Source organism: Chelonia mydas, chromosome 6 (assembly GCF_015237465.2).
Source record: "Chelonia mydas isolate rCheMyd1 chromosome 6, rCheMyd1.pri.v2, whole genome shotgun sequence".
NCBI classification, from domain to species: Eukaryota; Metazoa; Chordata; order Testudines; family Cheloniidae; genus Chelonia; species Chelonia mydas.
In genome coordinates this window covers 36,436,457-36,455,450 of record NC_051246.2, presented here as the reverse complement: position 1 = coordinate 36,455,450, position 18,994 = coordinate 36,436,457, and the positions used below count along the sequence as shown (strand labels likewise).

The window sequence follows — 18,994 nt, the reverse complement described above, 5'->3', positions numbered from 1 at the left end:
GAACCAGAAGTGTTTCTCTTGAGCAATAATGTAGCAATATTGTTTCCCCTCTTTCTCTTTACATTTGGAGGCTCTATTCTTGGCTCCTTCAGTCTTCCAATACACCTGTATTTTTTTTTGTTTCTTAGCATTAAGTTTAGAATAGAAGATGATCTTCACATAGTCGCTGGTTTTAGGGTTTTTTCCCCACACAGAACTTCCCTTTTCCATTTAAGAGCTTTTTAAGTATTATTCAGATAAACTGAAGTACTTGAAGGACTTGTCAGATAAGTCAAGTGATAAATTGCTCATTGTATTAGAGCATCAGAAATATAATTTTCCTTCTTTTTGATGGCTAATAGAATAATACTGTTGCCAGCAATTGTTTGAATGATGTTGGGCATGACTTTTACACACTAGGAAACTGTTGTAGCCTTTATCTTATTAAAAGGGTATGAGTAAGGTATTTTTTTCTTTTTAATTCTTTAACTAGAAAGTTTGAGGAGGAAAACATTGTAATGCTTTACTTTGATTAATGCTTTCCCTCTTAACTACTGATATTTTCCTTTTGTTATGTATTTTCTTCCTCTGTGGATGAAGGATGAGCTTGTGATTAAGATACAGGATTGGGAGTCAGACCTGAGGCTTCTTCCTGTAATAGACTTCTGCAGCACACTGTTTACATTTACTCATTGAATAAATAAATGTTCCTTTATCTGTAAGGTGGGGCTAATATGTATCCCTTTTGGCAAAGATGAATGTGTTGGTGGGAAGTGCTGGCTTGACTTCCCCAGAGATTGAAGTAGTGTTGCCTTTTTTTGGGAATAACAGCAGTGCTGGCTTCCCACACTGCCATGACAGTGTGCCTCTATTCTGACACGAGGGATTAATTCTAAAGACGAAAGGGTATTTTGATCTCCTTGGCCTTGCTAACAAAGGTGCTGATTCTGTTATGGGGGCCTGTCTAGTAGGACTTGAACTGAGGCCACTCACTCTGAACAGGCATCAGATGATAACTTTAGGCTGCATTTGAACTGGCTCCTGTGGAAAGCTCTAGGTCTCATTAGCAGTTCCTCTTCCTCCCTCCAATCTTCCTTTCCCCAAGAAGCCTGAGTTGCTTTCTGTGTTTTAGAGTGCCAAAGAGATCTTTTGTGTCATTGGGAACTGAGGCAGACGTGCTGTGGTAGCTGATATGTAGAATAAAGAATGGGAGGTCTGATGTAAGGAAAAGCAGCTGTACTCCATTAATAGCATTTGGAGCTACAATTTATTAAGCTGTTTCTATAATACCAAACTTTTGATTGTCATGTCTGTGTTGTAGGTTAAATTACAAGTTGTGTCTTCCAAAATCTCCATTATAGAAAATGAATGACTTCTTTTCCCCCAGTACATTTTTAAAAATCCCTGTCTTAGGTGTTCAACTTCTTTGTAAAGGAAGGAGCATGCTCCATAACAAGGTGCTGGGAGTCAGGGTTTCTAGGTTCTCTTCCAAGTGCTGCAGTGGACTCATGATTTATTTATTTTTAAATTAATATTTTAAAAGTCTAGTTTCTGGAGCCTACTTTAAATAGCATGTCATATCGTACTCCCCTTCTCTCTACCCTTGCTCCCCTTCCTCCCCCACCAACGTATGAAACATTGTGTAAGTGTGTTTCTGCTCCCTTGTTGATCTTTTTAAGGACCGGCCTTCCTAAAAGCGAGCAACTACAATGCTGTTATATGCACAAACTAAAACTAAGAGCAAAGGTTATTCTCTTCTAAACTTTCAAACTGTAGCAAACTTGAGGGGAGTTACTTGTAATGACTGTAGGTACCAAATGTTTGGACAACTGTGGCTTTTCAAGTTGGTATTGTCCCTCTTCACTGCTCTTAGGGACTTTTCATATTAGTGCCTTTTAGTTCTCTCTCACCCACAGGGTTCATGTGGCAGCAATAATGCATATGAAGTGACATTGTCAGAATCAGTTACTTATTTTTTTACTGTATACAAAAAGTATTCCTTCTGATATTTGTCACAAGAGCTTCATGGATTTCTGGCTTGCAGTCAAGTTTACAGCTATCTAAAGCAGTGGTCTCCAAACTGGGGTGCGGGAGATGATCCCAGGGGGTGCACGGCAGTAGTAGCACTCCGCCGTTTTTCTCTTTGGCGGCAGCTCTGCACGTCCGCAGCAGGTCTTCCGGTCCTCTTCTGTCGGCGGCGTGCCTGTGGCAGGTCACCCTGGGGGTGCGTGAGGCAAAAAGTTTGGAGACCACTGATCTAGAGTATGAAATGTTACTAAATACAGAAAAACGGTCTTAACATTGACACAGACGGTCTCAAGGTGGGGAATTTGCTTGGAAAGCTGTCACATCAGGCTTATTTCCTCCTCTTTCCAGGGAAGAGCTTTCCCCAGATGGCTATTTCTCGGGTGACTGTCGTTTTATAGGGGTGTATGGCGGGGTGGCCTCCACAGCACCCTCTTGTCAATCGCTGTGGCACTATTTACCTAGCCTCGTTTTCCCTCCTGGAGAAACTCTTGCAGCCAGTCGTGTCTCTTGGCACCATCCTGTGAGGTGCTGGTAACAAACAAACAATCATCACAAGTAGAATATAAACAAAAAGGGGTCCGAAAGTGCTAGAGTGACTTAAGAGCTAGGTCTCCTGGGAAGTCTGTGGGTCTTAGGTTCATAAGTGGCTCAGTAACTTTAGAAAATAGGACATAGGCTCTTAAGTCACTTTTAAGTGTTTTAGAAGATTTGATCCTTTTGTCTTCGCATCCGTCTGTAAGGAGAGCGGTGGCGGGAAATTAAGAGCTACAGGAAAGCAAATTACTGTCAGTGTTGGCTACCATATGGACTTCTGCCTAGCACTGCAGTGGAGTGTGCCACGTAGGCCTGGTGTGCACTGGTTAAATTTCTCCCAGAACTTGAAATGGATTTAAAACCAGTTCAGCTCAACCATTTTAAACCCATTTGGAACGATAGTATAAACCAGCTGCAGATGGCCTGAACTGATTTCAAAGGCAGCGTCAACAGAGTTTGAACCAGTCCAGTAGAAATGGTTCAGTTTGCCTGGGCCTTTGGTGGCATTATGGCTGCAACAGGTTTTAAAATTGGATAGGATTCTTGATGCAGCTCCCTCGGGGCATGTCTACATTACAAAATTAAGTCAACCTAAGTTATGTCTGCATACAGATGCCACAGTAAATATATCGCTTGAGTGTGTCTACACTTTGCTCCTTGTGTTGGCAGTGCACATCCTCACTAGGAACTCTTACATCAATTGAACTGTCAGTGTGGGACATTGTAGGATAACTTTTGACAGTCAGCAGCAGTTGATGTAAGCAATACAGTGTCCTCACTGACACTACATTGACGCTGACTCTATGCCTCTTGTGGAGGTAGAGTTATTAAGTTGGTGTTACAGGTGAGTTACATCAGTGGGAGCAAAATTTTAGTGTAAACACATAGGTTGACATAAGAGGTCTTGTGTTAACCTAACTCTGTACTGTAGACCAGGCCTGAGTATCGATCATGCTGTAGAGTGGTGGAGTCTTTTGGGAGGGTTAGAATAAAGAACCAGTCTGTGCAGCGTTCACATGGATGGTTTCCCTTGGCTCCTTGCTGTAGAGCTGCTGCTGTCCTAACCTCCACGTGTCATGAGTTATTTCTGCTGGGATTTTCTCGTACTCCCTTCCAAACTGCATAGGAAAGGGGAACACCTGAGCCATAGTACTTACAGCTTCCCCTCCATTTTCAGTTGGAGATGGTATTCTTCACTTTCTTTCCTAGAAACTCAGTGCTGTTGCTGTCTTAGGATGGCTGCCATATTGCAACTCTGTAGGTGGATGGCTGCTTTACACACTGGGCCTAATCCTGGCGAAGATGGAAGAGTAAGGATATCAGCCCTTGGATAAGGGGTGAGCCAGACACTGAATGAGTGATCTTGCTTTCTTGTGAGAGTGTAAGCAGGGCCGTCACCTCCCACCAAAGGGAACTGTTTTTCCCTAATTCAGTTTATGAACCAGCCCCAAACTGAGTGGCTATAGTGTGCCTGTCTCTTGGTTATTGCAGAGGCACAGTGACCCCTGCACTGTTTTGCACCATGGAACTGTCCCTGGCATCTACCATTGTGCCTGATATTATGGTATACCTTGTTCTCTGGTTCAGCTGAAGGAGGGGTTTAGCTCATAGTCTGTTAGTTCTTTAGGAGGATAACTGCCATGGCTCTTACCTAGAGGATGATAGGTTCTTATGGGAAGTGTATTCATACTTTTCTTATGGTGATGGGGGAGGGGGAGAAAGAGCAGTGAAGTTTAATTATTAATATTTCTGTGGGTAGTTCTGAGTATTTCATCCCTAAAAGCATTTTCCAAATGCTAATCCTTACAAACATCTCTTTGAGGGGGGAGAGACACGTTAACTTCATTGCACAAGCAAGATAACCAAGCTTGAGATTAAGTGGTTTGTCCAAGGCCACAGGGGGATGTCTGTATCAGAGTTAGTAGTGTATTAGAATTTGGCAGTTCCTGGCTCCCAGTCCTATGCTTGGACCAAACCACTTTGAGAGATACAGGACTAGAATGTCCAACTCGCAACTAAGCTCTTACAGGGTCTTCTAAAAATAAACAGTTTTAAATTTTTAAAAGAGTCAGGTAATTCAGTGAGTTTCCTGAGAAAATTATTTTGGGGCCTTACATTACTTTTGCCTTAGTCAGTCATGAGGTTCTCTTATCTTGGTCAAGAGCACTTCCACTTCCCTTTTTAAATACTGAAGTGAAATTGACCTGCTTTGGCTATCTGTGCTGCATTGCAAGTGTGCTAGAGGGACTCAATTGCTGAGATAATCTTATCTGTAACTTTTCTATGTGTTGGGGGCTGGAGATGGGATATTGACACTGTGGCTCTTGATTGTAGAATTTGTTTCCAACACTGCTCCAACTAACCTGGAGTTTGTTGACCTACATGAAATGCTCCAAGGATTTTCTATTCAGGCTTTTCCTAGGTAAGTAGAGTCCTTTGTGTGCACATGTCTGGGATGGGTAGTTGGAGGATGTCACAGTTTCAGTGTTTACTGCAGCTGTATTCCTCCTCCCTGGTCCCTTGAGGGCACCAGCTTAAGGTTTCCATCTCCCAGACATCACCTCTCTCGGGTGGAGACATGGGTTCTGTTCTTTCCGGGGTTTTAAAGCTGCACAGCTGCCTGCTTTACACTGATATATCCCCAGTAAGTCTAACCGTCAGCACCTCTGCATTGCTTTCCTTTTGAGGACTATGAACAGTGTATTGCCAGCAGTTACAAGTTACCATGCAGCTCTTTCTAAGCAAAGAGTTATTCTTAAGGTAAAAGCATGACAGAGAGAACCTGTTTAGCCTCCCCCCGCAAAAAAAAAAAACCAATAAGAGTTCCTATATGCCAGCTAAAGAGTTTACCAGCAGTCCTGTGGGGCCCCAGTAGGTCAAAACCTTTCTAATTCTTGCCCAAGGGTTGGCACCTCCCTTATACAGAAGGGGCTGTCTGTTTGCTGGATCAGAAAGAAGGCCCTGAATCAGTTTAAACCCAGCCGTTTTATAACAAAGGCCCTTTCTTTGTCTGTTGGTCTTTGGAAAACCCAGTTTGAACCAGTATATTAAAACCTCTGCAGGGGGTGTACCTCTCCGGAGGAGTGGCGATAAACCTCCCCGCTGGAATTTCATAAAATTCCCAGCCTGCAGTGATACACAAGCTTAATACAATATGGTCCCTGAAGATATTACATGCTGTTGCAATATCTGTCTGTTGCGGGGCGATGACTCACCAGGGCGGGGCCTCCTGTCTGTCATTCTGGAAATTAGCTCTTCCAGCCAGGAACACCCTCTGCAGGTCGGTGTCTCACCTGCCGCTGGCCCCTGTGTCCCTCCCAGACCCCGGTGCCCTTCTAGATTAGGGTTCTGCCCCTGGCAGTACCCCCTCAGTCTGAGTCTCCCATCCCAGGGGAAACCCCAACCCCCTATCCCTCCCTTGCCTCAGTGGCTACTGCCAGTCATCATCTAGCCCCTGCTCCCTAGGGCAGACTGCAGTCTATGAACCACTCATCATGGGCAAGGGGGTTGAACCAGCTGCTGCTGCCTATTTCTGGGTTGCCCCTCTGCAGCCCCAGTACCTTTTATAGGCCTTCAACTAGGCCTGCAATTTTGCTAGGCTGGAGCTCCCCAGCTCCCTCTGCCCTTCCCCAGCACTGCTCTAAGCTAGATACCCTTCTCAGGTCCCTGGCAGCCAGGTCCTTCTCTCCCAAGGGAGGGGAGAGAGAGACTGAGTCCTTCTTGCTCACCGCCCTCTTATAAGGGTCAGCTGAGCCCTGATTGCACTGGCTACAGCTGTGGCTGCTTTCCCAATTAGCCCAGCTTTCCTTGCTGCAGCTCTCTCTGGGACTGCTTTATTCCTTTCCAGCAGGAGCGGGGTTACCACCACGCTACACTGTCATAGGGGGCATGGGGAAAGTTTTGTACATGCTTAAAAGAATTGTGACACTTACTGTAGATGTGTATAGAAATCATCATTACCTCCAGGAAATGGAAATCAGGTGGTTTCTGTTCTGAAGATATTAACTCTGTTTAACATTGGCTGGCTTTGGGTTAGTTTGTAGAACTGAGCTAAAAGGAAGGTCTCTAATAGCAGTGCTGATATATTCTTGCCCATAGCTAGGGCTCTACCAAATTCACAGCCATGAAAAATGTGTCACGGACCATGAAATCTAGTTTTCCCCCATGAAATCTGGTCTTTTGTATGCTTTTACCCTATACTATACCAATTTCATGGGGAGACCAGAGTTTCTCAAATTGAGGGTCGTGACCCAAAAGGGAATTGCAGGGGCTCACAAGATTATTTTAGGGGGGATTGTGGTATTGCCACCCTTACATCTGCGCTGCCTTCAGAGCTGGGCAGCCAGAGAGTGGCGGCTGTTGGCTGGGCGCCCAGCTCTGAAGGCAGCGCCCCACCAGCAGCAGCGCAGAAGTAGGGTGGCAATACCATACCATGCCACCCTTATTTCTGCATTGCTGCCTGCAGAGCTGGGCGGCCGGAAAGTGGTGGCTGCTGACTGAGGGTCCAGCTCTGCAGGCAACAGCATAGAAGTAAAGGTGGCAATACCATACCATGCCATCCTTCTCTGCTGCTGCTGGCCGTGGTTCTTCCTTCAGAGCTGGGCTCCCAGTCATCAGTCACCACTCTCCAGCTGCCCAGTTCTGAAAGCAGCACTGCCGTCTGCAGCGGCACAGAAGGAAGGGTAGCAGTATTGCAGACCCCCGTACAATAACCTTGCAACCCCCCACAACTCCTTTTTGGGTCAGGACCCCTACAATTACAACACTGTGAAATTTCAGATTTAAATAGCTGAAATCATGAAATTTGCTATTTTTAAAATCCTAGCACCATGAAATTGACCAAAATGGATCGTGAATTTGGTAGGGCCCTACCCATAGTGGAGGAAAAAGGGTGCCACTATAATCAGAATGTAGAAATGGTAACAAGCTGCATATACTTCTCAGGATTCTTTTGATTTAAAACCCTTTGCCTTGGTAAAGACAGGTTCCAGTGTCTCCATCTAAAGAACTCACATTTTTAAATCCCTCCCTAAAAATAAAAATTTCTACAAAACATAGATTTTAAGTTTTTTAAATTTTTTTTATAAAAGTGCCCATTCAATGCTGTGGGTGCTATGCAAGCAATGAAAAACTGTTTCAGAACAACCCACCATCCTCAAAAACATAATTCTTCATATAAAGAAAAGGAGTACTTGTGGCACCTTAGAGACTAACCAATTGGTTAGTCTCTAAGGTGCCACATGTACTCCTTTTCTTTTTGTGAATACAGACTAACACGGCTGTTACTCTGAAACCAGTTCTTCATATAGTCGCTCCAGAACCTAGTCAACTTCTTCCTGCTTGCTGACTGGCTGCCTGCCTCTCTGTTTCCTTGAAACTATACAGGAAAATGTAACAAACCCCCTTTTGTGACCTTGTGCTATAAGTAAGCAGATGTGTGTTCTAGTCTAGTCTTTTCTAGTAGATTCTTATACTGTGGTCTTCACTATAGTGTCAGCCTTCCAGTAACGTATTAAGCAATGTGAATAACATCTAACATGTTTGTTCTCTCATCCTTTTCCCAGGGGGAGAAGTGTGTGCTGGGGTGTGTCTTTTATTTAGGAGGTTTTTTTATAGTGTACACATGTTGCTATATGTTTGTTAGAGAAGACAAGGTCAAAGCAATGTCCCTAGCACTTAAAGTGGAAGTTGGTGAGGTTTGTGATGGTCCTTAGTTCTTAGAGGATTTCATTCCACAGTCATGGGCCGGCTCCTGAGAAAGGTCTGTCTCCCGCACAGATTCACAACTGTATCCTTATTGTAGAGACTTCCGTTGTGTCAGAGGAGTGATGTTGTCAGCCACAGTGATCATCTCTCATCAGGCCAGATTCTGATACCTTTACTTATTCTGCAAGTAATCCCATTGACTTCATTAGGACTACTTGCAGAATGAGTTACCCTGAATTTCAGTTCATAGCATCAGAACGGCATATATTTGTGCCAATTTTGTTTGAAAAAGTCACTTTCTCGAAAAGGAAACTCTCTAGCGATTAAGTGAACAGGTGAAAAAGTATACAAAATCAGTTAAAATGGCAATGATTAATACTTAAAGCTTCAAACTTTTCTGTTACTCTTAATGTCTGAACTTATGTAACCTCCCTCCAACCACTGAGCCACAGAGGAAAGGAGGTAACAGATGTGAATTGTGTGCACTACAGCAAGCATGCTCAATAGACTAGAGTCAAGATTCCCAGGTAGTTGGAGGCAGGAGGAGCTGTCAGTCAGTTGGTTGAGCTCTCCCAGAGCCCCGTCATCTTAGAGATCCTTGCAAAGACAGAGGACTAGTTTGGATATATGGGAAAGTATATTTCTGGTTTTGTTTTTATGATCTATGATCTACTATATGCAGGTATCCATATTCCAAATTAGCACTCTTGTTGGCTGCACACATAAGGACTATGTTTTAACTTTGGGCTGCTTGGTCCGGGTTAAGTGACAGTGGGGCAGGATTACTATTACAGTCATTAGGATGCAAAAAATTCCAGGTATTAAGTTACAAATATGAGACTCATACAGTAGATGAGACCTTAATAGTCAGTAATAAAACCAAGGCTGTTATAATAAAATGAGTACCTGTGGTCCTTAATAAAATATTCAAATATAAATAATGTGTTGCTGTTCTTCTGAAGACTGAGGCTGGAGTTTTTCAAAGAGGCCTAAATCCCAGTCTCAGTACTTAACTAATTGATCTGATTTATTGTTACCAGTTCAAAGTTTATTAGACTTAATGATTTCCCAAAAGGAGGAATAACTGCAAGCATAGAATGTGAGTGTTCTAGAGTAAAAATGGAAAGAATTAGTTTTTTTTAGCATGTCCAGGGTGAATGAGAGAGGAGGAGGAAAAAAGTGTTGAATGAAAGATAGATGTGGTTCTGTCTGAGGAGAAAGGGTTGAAGGAAGGAAGGAAACGAGTCATAATTTGGACCCAAAGTTGTCCATCACTGTAATGGCTCTTCATTTACAGATCTGGCAGCTGCAACTTTGGTTGAATCTTGGTTTTGTTCCATGAATCCTTGTTTAACAGTTGCATTTCTTACTCCAGCTACTGCCAAGCCTTGGATGCTGTTTCCTGTTTTTATAGCTTTCACAATAACATTGCTAAAGAAATAAGCAAAGGATCTTACTAGCCTTTCAGAAGCAGGTGTGAGCTTGGCTGTATATCAGTAAGGGCTTCTTCTAACTATAATGCTAGATTGCGTTAACATAACCCTGAGGAGTCATTTTAACTAACATGTTCAACTTGACTTTGCAGCCAGTGTAGGCAGGGACCAGTTATATTTAACATTGTGCCAGCTGGTCATGGTAAACCTGTGCTACTATTAATACGATTCCTCAAGGTAGTGTTTTAGCACAACTTAATCTACTAATGAAGATAGACCTTAAATGACTTAAACCTTGCTTGTTTATGTCCACCCTTCCCCCCTCGCCCCGCCCCCACAAAAAAAAGAGTAACTTGCTGAGTGAATCAAACATATAGGCTGAAATGGTACAGACTTATTAGTGACCTGATCATCAGGTTTGAAATAATAATCATAAAGCCTGGAACCACAGGTTCAAATCCTGTCAGGATCTACTCTGACTGTTGTTCTTTTGAGGGCTGGGCAATACAGATGAACATGGTTTTGTTGTGTGGGACTTTCTGATGAGGCCTCTAATAGAGGTACTGTCTGCTCAGGTCTGAGAGAATGTGTGTCCTGTTCTGGCCAGAATATCCCTTCTCCTTGTGTAATGGGCTGTGCCCTTGGGCCCCACCAATTATTGGAAACCTTTTAAAACACACCAAAGGGTGTTTGACAATATCCATACTATGCGCATATGCTAATTCATAATTCTGGACAAGAACCTCTGAGCTTCTCTTTTCTCTCTATCTTCAGAGACTTTATCATACAAGGAAGTTAAAATAGTGGAAAGGGTTTGGTGAATATAAAATTATTAGACCTATATTTAGAAATTATTTTCTAATGTAGGGACCTGATCCTATAAAGATTTATGCACATACTTAATCCTACATGAGTAAATCTTATTGAAGTCAGTGGGAGTACTTTGTGCTTAACATTGCACTTTTATGTAGTCCTGTTGACTTGATTGCATAAAATTAAGTCTGTGCATAAGTATTTAGCAGACTTGGGGCTTAAGTTCCTGCGACATGCCAGGGCACAATCAAGACCAGTGCGGGCAGTGTCATGCCCACCCAGCAACTTCAGATACCTTACAATGCCTTGCTGAAGTAGCTCCCACCTGGGCTGGTCGCAAACAGCCTTCCAGCATGCAGGCCACACCCTGAGTGTCTGTGTGTAACTGCAGCCTGCCAGCTACATCCTGGCTCTCACCAGCCTGGGTTATGCTGCAGGGTTACCCCAACACACCCCGAGTGCTGGATCTGTATGTGCTGTACTGCACAGCTCTCTCCTGGGCAGGACAAATATATTAAGTCTGTTATTCCCTTAAGGGAATAATATGCCAGTTTATTACTTAAATGAAGTTATCCAGACAATTAAACACATTGGATTAGATAAAACAATAACAAGTTTATTAATTACAAAGAGATTAAGTGAATACAAGTAATGAGGCATAAAAATCAGAAACAGGTACAAGAAAAATAAAGATAAAACAGTTACTAGTGTCTAACCTAACTATATCAGATTCAAGCAAAATTTCTTACCACATGCTTTTGGTAAGGTTATTGACCAAACTCTTCATGTCAGGACCCTACCCAAAGTCCAATGGTTGTTTTCCTTTTTCTTAGGTGCAATGCCAGAGATACACAGAGGAGTGAGAGGGGGTGTTTTGGGGTGTTTGCCCCTTCTTTTTATAGTTTCAATCCCCCTCATGAAAAACATTTCCAACTGGGAACTAGGAGACAGAGTCTGTGTGGAAGGATATTCCCTGAGGTTTTTTCCCACCTATTTGAGCTTCCCTTGTTTTCCCTTCCTGGTTGATTACTCTGTTTAAATGCAAATTAAGAGAAACATACATTCCTTTGTTCAAGACAGGCCTGTTTGATCAGTTTGGTGCTGCGTGAGTTTTGAACATGTACTCTTGACATCATACTGGGGAATCTCAAAACTTCACATTATTACAGTGTTGCCACACACATTTTATCTGGACAATACAGACCAACAAATTATGAATTTTCAGATGATCTCACATGGCATACCTTGTACAAAGATTATTACAGTAGTGTGTAGGGTGTGAATACAGAGATGTATTCAGTCACAGTTCTTACCTATGCAGAAGTAATGAGTACATATTCATATATATGCTGATCAACAAAACTGAGCTAGAAGAAAGGTTAGCTGGGTCTGTATTTAAAGAGGGTAACTAGGTGTGCTTCATGCCCTCTGTTGAATTTATCTTGGATTTACTTGTATCTGAGTGGCTTCTAGTTAGTTTAATGCTCCTTAAAATCTTTTCTTGTAGGCATTCCGATAGATTCAAACAGGCCTGATGCTTGGTTAGCAAAAGCTTGAAAACGAGATATAGGATTTTAAGTATATCTGAAACCTAACACTGGTTGTTCTTTTTGGGGGATTAGAAGAAAACTTTCTGGGGGCTGTCTTTGAAAACACCTGAAAGCAAGTTTTAAATACACTTAACCAGTTAGCAAAGACAGGACCTATCTTAGAGCTGGACTAAACTAGGAAATTAGGTCAGTATAACTACATCGCTCCAGGGTGTGAAAATCCCCACCCTGTATGACAGTTAAACCAACCTTACCTCTGGTGTAGACAGCACTATTTAGATGGGAGAATTCTCCCATTGACTTAGCCATCGCCTCTCGGGGAGGTGGAGTACCTACCTTGACAGGAGAAGCCCTTCTGTTGGCATAGGTATTGTCTTCACTGCAGTGTTTTAGGTGTAAACAAGACTTTAGGGTTTTATACTGCTGCCTATCACCATAGCATCTGAATGCCTTCTGAGTAAAATCAACAGCAATTCTGAAGTCCGTAGTGGACTTCATGGAGCCTCTGGCAGTCTCCTTTTTGTAGTAAAAATTCAGTTTGGGGATAGGACTTTGTATGTGTTTTAGATTTTATTAAGTTCCTTTAATATGTTGGCCGGGAGTGGGGGGGGGGGAGGGAGGATTGGTTGGGATTTTTTTTTGAGTAGAAATGGGATGGTGTCATGGGGGGGGGCATTCTTATGGTTGGGACAGGCTTCTTTGAAGAGGAACATACTACTAGAAAATCTTGAATCTTTACAAATTGCATTTGATCCCAGAATTCTTCAAACATATGCAGCACCTCTGAAATCTAACCGCTTCTGGAAGAAAACCAAATAGTACAGCTTACATAGATTATTTTTTTTAAAGACTAAAGTGGACCATTAGATCATCTAGTCTGACCAGCTGTATAATACAGGCCATAGAATTTCATCCAGTTACTTCTGTATTGAGCCCAATAACTTGTTTGAGTAAAGCATATCTTCTAGAAAAGGTATCCCGTTTTGGTTTGAAGACCTTAAGAGACAGAAAATGCACCACTTCCCTTGGCAGTTTGTTCCAATGGTTAATCAACCTTAGTGTTAAACATTTGTGCCTTATTTCCAACTGAACTTGTCTGACTTTAACTTCCAGCCACTGGTTCTTGTTATACCTTTCTCTGCTGGATTAAAGAGCCCTTTAGTACCTGGTATTTTCTCACCATGAAGATTACTTGTATACTGTAGACACTTCTTGATCTTTTTAATAAACTGTGACTGGATATCTGGAGGGGCCACACTGAAAATGCCATGCTCAGGGCAGACTGCAAGAAATAGGGCAGACAATCCCCCAAAATGGTGGTTTATTCTATAATTAGATTCACCAAGCCCGTAATAAAAGTGCTTCTGCAGTACCACACTGGTTAACCAGAAGCCAAACAGTCCCCTTTTGGCATTCCAGTCCCTGGCTCCCATTTAGGCAAACAGATCTAAAGTAGTGATAGGTTACCGAAAACCCTGTTCACCAGACTTAAAGTTCTGCCAATTCCAAAGCATCAGACACTTACGTTCAGGTCAATATATTTTTCAGATCTTACCCAAATATTACACTATCATGCAATCCTTAGTAAACTCACTAGAGATTTATTAAGAAAAGAAGAGTTATTGAATGGTTAAGGAATCGTATACATAAAAGTGATTTTCATTGTTCATAAATCAGGTCATAGCAGTAATGTTATATCTGCTGGCTTGTAAAAGTCTCTTTGGAATTATCCCAACAATTCAGAATCCAAAGGCAGCTTAGATGTAAAGTTTGTTAGTCTTTCCATATTTTTTCTAAGGTATTCCAAATAATACTTGGAAGATCTCAATCCCATAGCTTGAACTTTCCCAGTTCAAAGTTCAGCAGATGAGAGATGACAGGATCATGCCCCAGATCCAGTATTTATAGCTCTCTAGCAGGCTGACAAGCCTCCTCACAGTAATTGTCACAGCAGGGCTTTCCTCCTCAGAAGAATAGGCAATGCAGATAGTTTGTGGACCTTTGCTTTGAAGTTAATCTTCTATTTCCTATTCATACACACGTAAACTAGTTACACTCATTTACATAGGGCAATTAGCCGGTCCTCCATTATAACAGATAGTTGAGCTGAAGACAGTCTAGATATGGGTACCCACATGGCCCCACAATACGCCAACATTTTTATGGCTGACTTAGGGGAAGAGAACTGAGGAAGCGTTGTTCTAACACCCCTACTCTACTTACGCTACACTGATGACATCTTCATCATCTGGACCCATGGAAAAGAAGCCTTTGAGGAATTCCACCATGATTTCAACAATTTCCATCCCACCATCCACCTCAGCCTGGACCAGTCCACAAAAGAGATCTACTTCCTGGACATTAAGGTGCTAATAAGCGATGGCCACATAAACACCATCCTGTACTGGAAACCTACTGACCGCTATACTTACCTACATGCCTTCAGCTTTCATCCAGACCACACCACACGATCCATTGTCTATAGCCAAGCTCTAAGATACAACAGCATTTGCTCCAATCCCTCAGACAGAGACAAACACCTACAAGATCTCTATCAAGCGTTCTTAAAACTACCCACCTGCTGAAGAAACAGCAATGAAGAAAACAGATTGACAGAGCCAGAAGAATACCCAGAAGTCACCAACTCCAGGACAGGCCCAACAAAGAAAGTAACAGAACGCCACTAGCCATCACCTTCAGCCCCCAATTAAAACGTCTCCAGTGCATCATCAAGGATCTACAACAGAGGTGGGCAAACTATGGTCCGTGGGCCACATCCAGCCCACGGGATCCTCCTGCCCGGCTCCTGAGCTCCTGGCCCGGGAGGCTCACCCCCAGCCCCTCCCCCGCTGTTCTTCCTCCCCCACAGCCTCAGCGCACCATGCTGCTGGTGTAGTGTATTAAACTGCTCTGCGTAGGCATGTGATACTGGTAGCAGTTACGGAGAGCAATTTACTACACTACACTGGCGCAACGCTCTGGGCGGCCGGGCAACGTTCTGGGCGGTGCGGCTGTAGCGCCGCCAGCCACCGGTGCTCTGTGCTGTGCAGTAAGGGGGCAAGAGGGGTTGGATAGAGGGCAGGGGAGTTCGGGGTGGTGGTCAGGGAGCAGGGGTGTGGATGGGGTCGGGGTGGTCAGAGGGTGGGGAATGGGGGCAGGGATCCCGGGGGGGGCAGTCAGGAGGGGGGGTTGGATGGGGTGGTGGGGGGCAGTCAGGGCACAGGGAACGTGGGGGTGTGTGTGAATGGGGTAGGAGTCCTGGGGAGGGGGGGCTGTCAGGGGGCGAGAAGCAAGCGGGGGCAGATGGAGGTGGGGGCACAGCCTCCCCTAATCTGCCCTCCATACAATTTCTGAAACCTGATGTGGCCCTCAGGCCAAAAAGTTTGCCTGCCCCTGATCTACAACATATCCTGAAGGACGATCCCTCACTCACAGATCTTGGGAGACAGGCCAGTCCTTGCTTATAGACAGCCCTCCAACCTGAAGCAAATACTCACCAGCAACCACACAACAGAACCACTAACCCAGGAACCTATCCTTGCAACAAAGCCCATTGCCAGCTGTGTCCATATATCTATTCAGGGGACACCATCATAGGGCCTAATCACATCAGCCACACTATCAGAGGCTCGTTCACCTGCACATCTACCAATGTGATATATGCCATCATGTGCCAGCAATGCCCCTCTGCCATGTACATTGGTCAAACTGGACAGTCTCTACGTAAAAGATTAAATGGACACAAATCGGACGTCAATTATAACATTCAAAAACCAGTCGGAGAACACTTCAATCTCTCTGGTCACTCGATTACAGACCTAAAAGTCGCAATTCTCCAACAAAAAAACTTCAAAAACAGACTCCAACGAGAGACTGCTGAATTGGAATTAATTTGCAAGCTGGACACCATTAAATTAGGCTTGAATAAAGACTAGGAGTGGATGGGTCATTACACAAAGTAAACACTATTTCCCCATGCTAATTTTTTTCCCCTACTGTTACTCACACCTTCTTGTCAACTGTTTGAAATGGGCCATCCTGATTATCACTACAAAAGTTTTTTTCTCTCCTGCTGATAATAGCCCACCTTAATTGATTAGTCTTGTTACAGTCTGTATGGCAACACCCATTTTTTCATATTCTGTGTATATATATCTTCCTACTGTATTTTCCACTGAATGCATCCAGTGAAGTGGGTTTTAGCCCATGAAAACTTATGCCCAAATAAATTTGTTAGTCTCTAAGGTGCCACAAGTACTCTTTTTTTTTTTTTTAAATAATATTAGTTTTCTGCAGTGTCTTACATCTTTGATTTTCAGATTAACCTAACACAGTGGCACACATAATGTAAGGCAATTAAGACAGAAAGGATTTAGCATTTAAAAGCTAATTGGATTACATTGGTAAACTTCTAACAAGATATAGGTAAACAGACAAATACACTTAGCAACTATTCTTTGATTCTTATCAATACAAAGTGATTTGAGTTGGGGATTGCTAGCCTAATGAACGTTTCTTTGATACTCATACATAAGTGGATTGTCTTGATTACAATTGCAATGCCTCATGTTAAATTTTGATGGAGTCATTCATACGTCAGTTAGCTGATCTGTCAGTGTCACATAAACTAAACAGAGTAAAAGTCCTTAAATCTTTCACTGTAAAGTGTTTTCTCCAGGTCTTGCATCACTTTTGTGGTTCTTCTCTGCACCCCCTCCATTTTTTCAACATCCTTTTAAAAATGTTGACACCAGAAGTGGATGCAATATTCCAGTATCTGTCTTGCAAGCCAACTGTAACTATATTTGGTCTGTGGATTATAGGGCAGGAGCAGTTTGTAGGTTTATTACTTATAATAATCTTATGGGGTTGCAATTCTCCCTTTATGGGAAGAATTTCTTACGTCTTTTTGTATGTTCTCTGAATTCTATTGTGGGTTGAATCAAGACTCCCACTATCATTCTTGCCTGAAGCTGAATTTAGAATAAATACTTCATTGTTAACTGCCAGTTCCCCATACAATACATTATCTGCATTTTGGAAGTAATTTTGATATTCATATTTGATACCTGTGTGTAATCCTGTTTGACTGTGCAGCATGTTATTATATAATGCAGTTTCCACCCAAGAACAAGAATTAAGAAATCAAAAAGGAGTTATTTTTATGTTTACTTTCATTTAAATATGTCCATGTACACTGCACTGCAGTTTCTTGGAAGCAGGCTAGAATTATCGTAGAACATATGATAAATTAGTGTACGTATTTGAAATTATCTTAACTTTTATGAGTAGTATTTGTTTTTATAGATTGCTTTGAATTAATGTGTGCATTGCCGAGATGTGTTCTCTCTGGCACTCAGACACTAAGGGTTAGATTGTGACATAGATTGCACGGTGCCATGGGTGAGGAAGACTACCACCCCTCCTTGCACAGGTTCCCTGGCCTAGACTTTGGGTTTGGAAATGTAGTAGTAAGTGGGTGTGGAAAGTGTGTAAAGGGAGGTGATGGAGCCTCAGCTCTACTCTGCCAGTGTGCTGGCCAGCACAGCTGAGCCAGCATTGGGGGTGTCATTTGCTGCTGCTGCAGACCAGCAGCAAATCACTCCATGTTCTTGTTTAATTTGTTGCATTATATTTAGTCAAAGATTAACAGCCAGGGTGGATAACAATCAGTGATTTAAAATAATAATTAAAAAAAGTCTGATTTTTTAAATTTAAATTGGTTTTTTTTGAAAAAAGGTTTGTTCCTCAAAAAGCGTATCTATAGATAGATACATTATATATCAAAGATATCTCATCATGGAATAGGGATTATAAATTCTAATTCTATAGTATGAGACAATATATTCATATGTTTAAGAAAAGTTTTGTAAATGAGTTTCAATAGTTTATGGATTAGGGACCAAATTTTATGGGGTTCCATAGGCTTCTGTATAGATTATTTAGGTTAATCTTTCTATCTGTCCAGTGGGGCTCAGTCTAGAAGATACCACGTGATGCTTAGTTTTGCAGTTCTCAGACTGTGGATTTGTGTCTCCAGAGGTAACATGCTTAACAGCAAAAATGTTTTAATATAAATAAATATATAGAAGTGAGAAGTAACAGACCTCAATTCTATTGTCCCTCTGCAAATTTGTGTACACAGAATCAATCCCTTACCTCTCTCTAAAAGTGCAAAGTTTCAAAAAGTTCAATGAATAGAAGATTGTTGGGAGTGGAATAGATCTGGACAAGGAGAAGAAGTCGAGATAAATGTGAGAAGCGAGGGACATATGCTTTTTTTGTGAATATATTATATGTTTGCTGTTGAAGAAAAAAAATCCAGAATACGTAATGTTGTTTACTTAAATAAAACATTTTAAATGTCTATCTGGTGATGTTCTCTTAATACAGCATGGCAAGAAAATCCTCCAAATATTAATGATTAACCTGTTGAATTGGAGATAGTTCACCTCCCAATGACTTCATAAATATCTGCTTCAATTACCTTTGGTAAATGAAATAACCAACCAAACACTCATTCATTTAGCTGTAAAACTAATCTGAAAAGTTTTGAAAATAAATCACTGTTTAAAAATGGTATAGTGTGTACCTTCTAAAAATGAAACCTACATCTATCACCGAGTTGTGAAGAATATGTATTAAGAACCAACAAGAATGTACTTTTAAGTAGAAAACCATGATTAAATAAAGTCTTCCCAACTAGTGATTTAAATCAAATCCACCCTGTTAACAGCCTTTAAGATTTTTGCATAATTAATCTATTTTAATATCTGATGTCTTAATGAGGGGAGCATCGGTCTTTATACCACATAGGATTCATATAAGCATATGTCAAAATATAAACTTGATGTTTCGATTACCTGCTACATTCAGTATGACTTATCATTAAAAAATGGAGTACATAATGTAAATGTACATCAAGACTGAATGAGCTGGATCAATAATATC

At 42.0% G+C, this 18,994-nt stretch overlaps 1 protein-coding gene and 1 non-coding gene across 7 annotated transcripts in view; both read left to right on the top strand.

Moving 5' to 3' along the window:
• The window catches only part of DENND5A (DENN domain containing 5A), a 110,167-nt gene that overhangs the window by 6,057 nt on the left and 85,116 nt on the right, over positions 1–18,994 (top strand). Inside the window, exon 1 of one of the 6 annotated variants that reach the window (XM_043549918.1) lies at positions 4,881–4,963. The exons of 4 other annotated variants lie outside the window; for them this stretch is intronic. In XM_043549918.1, the coding sequence (XP_043405853.1) occupies positions 4,924–4,963 (40 nt within the window). In that variant the 5' untranslated portion in view covers positions 4,881–4,923. Of the gene's footprint in view, positions 1–4,880; positions 4,964–18,994 lie in introns of those variants that run through there. One more of the 6 variants, XM_037899782.1, reaches the window with a different exon arrangement.
• Positions 6,861–7,004, top strand: LOC119566529. The gene has a single exon (XR_005225686.1). It is a non-coding gene; the product is annotated as a small nucleolar RNA SNORA76 (small nucleolar RNA).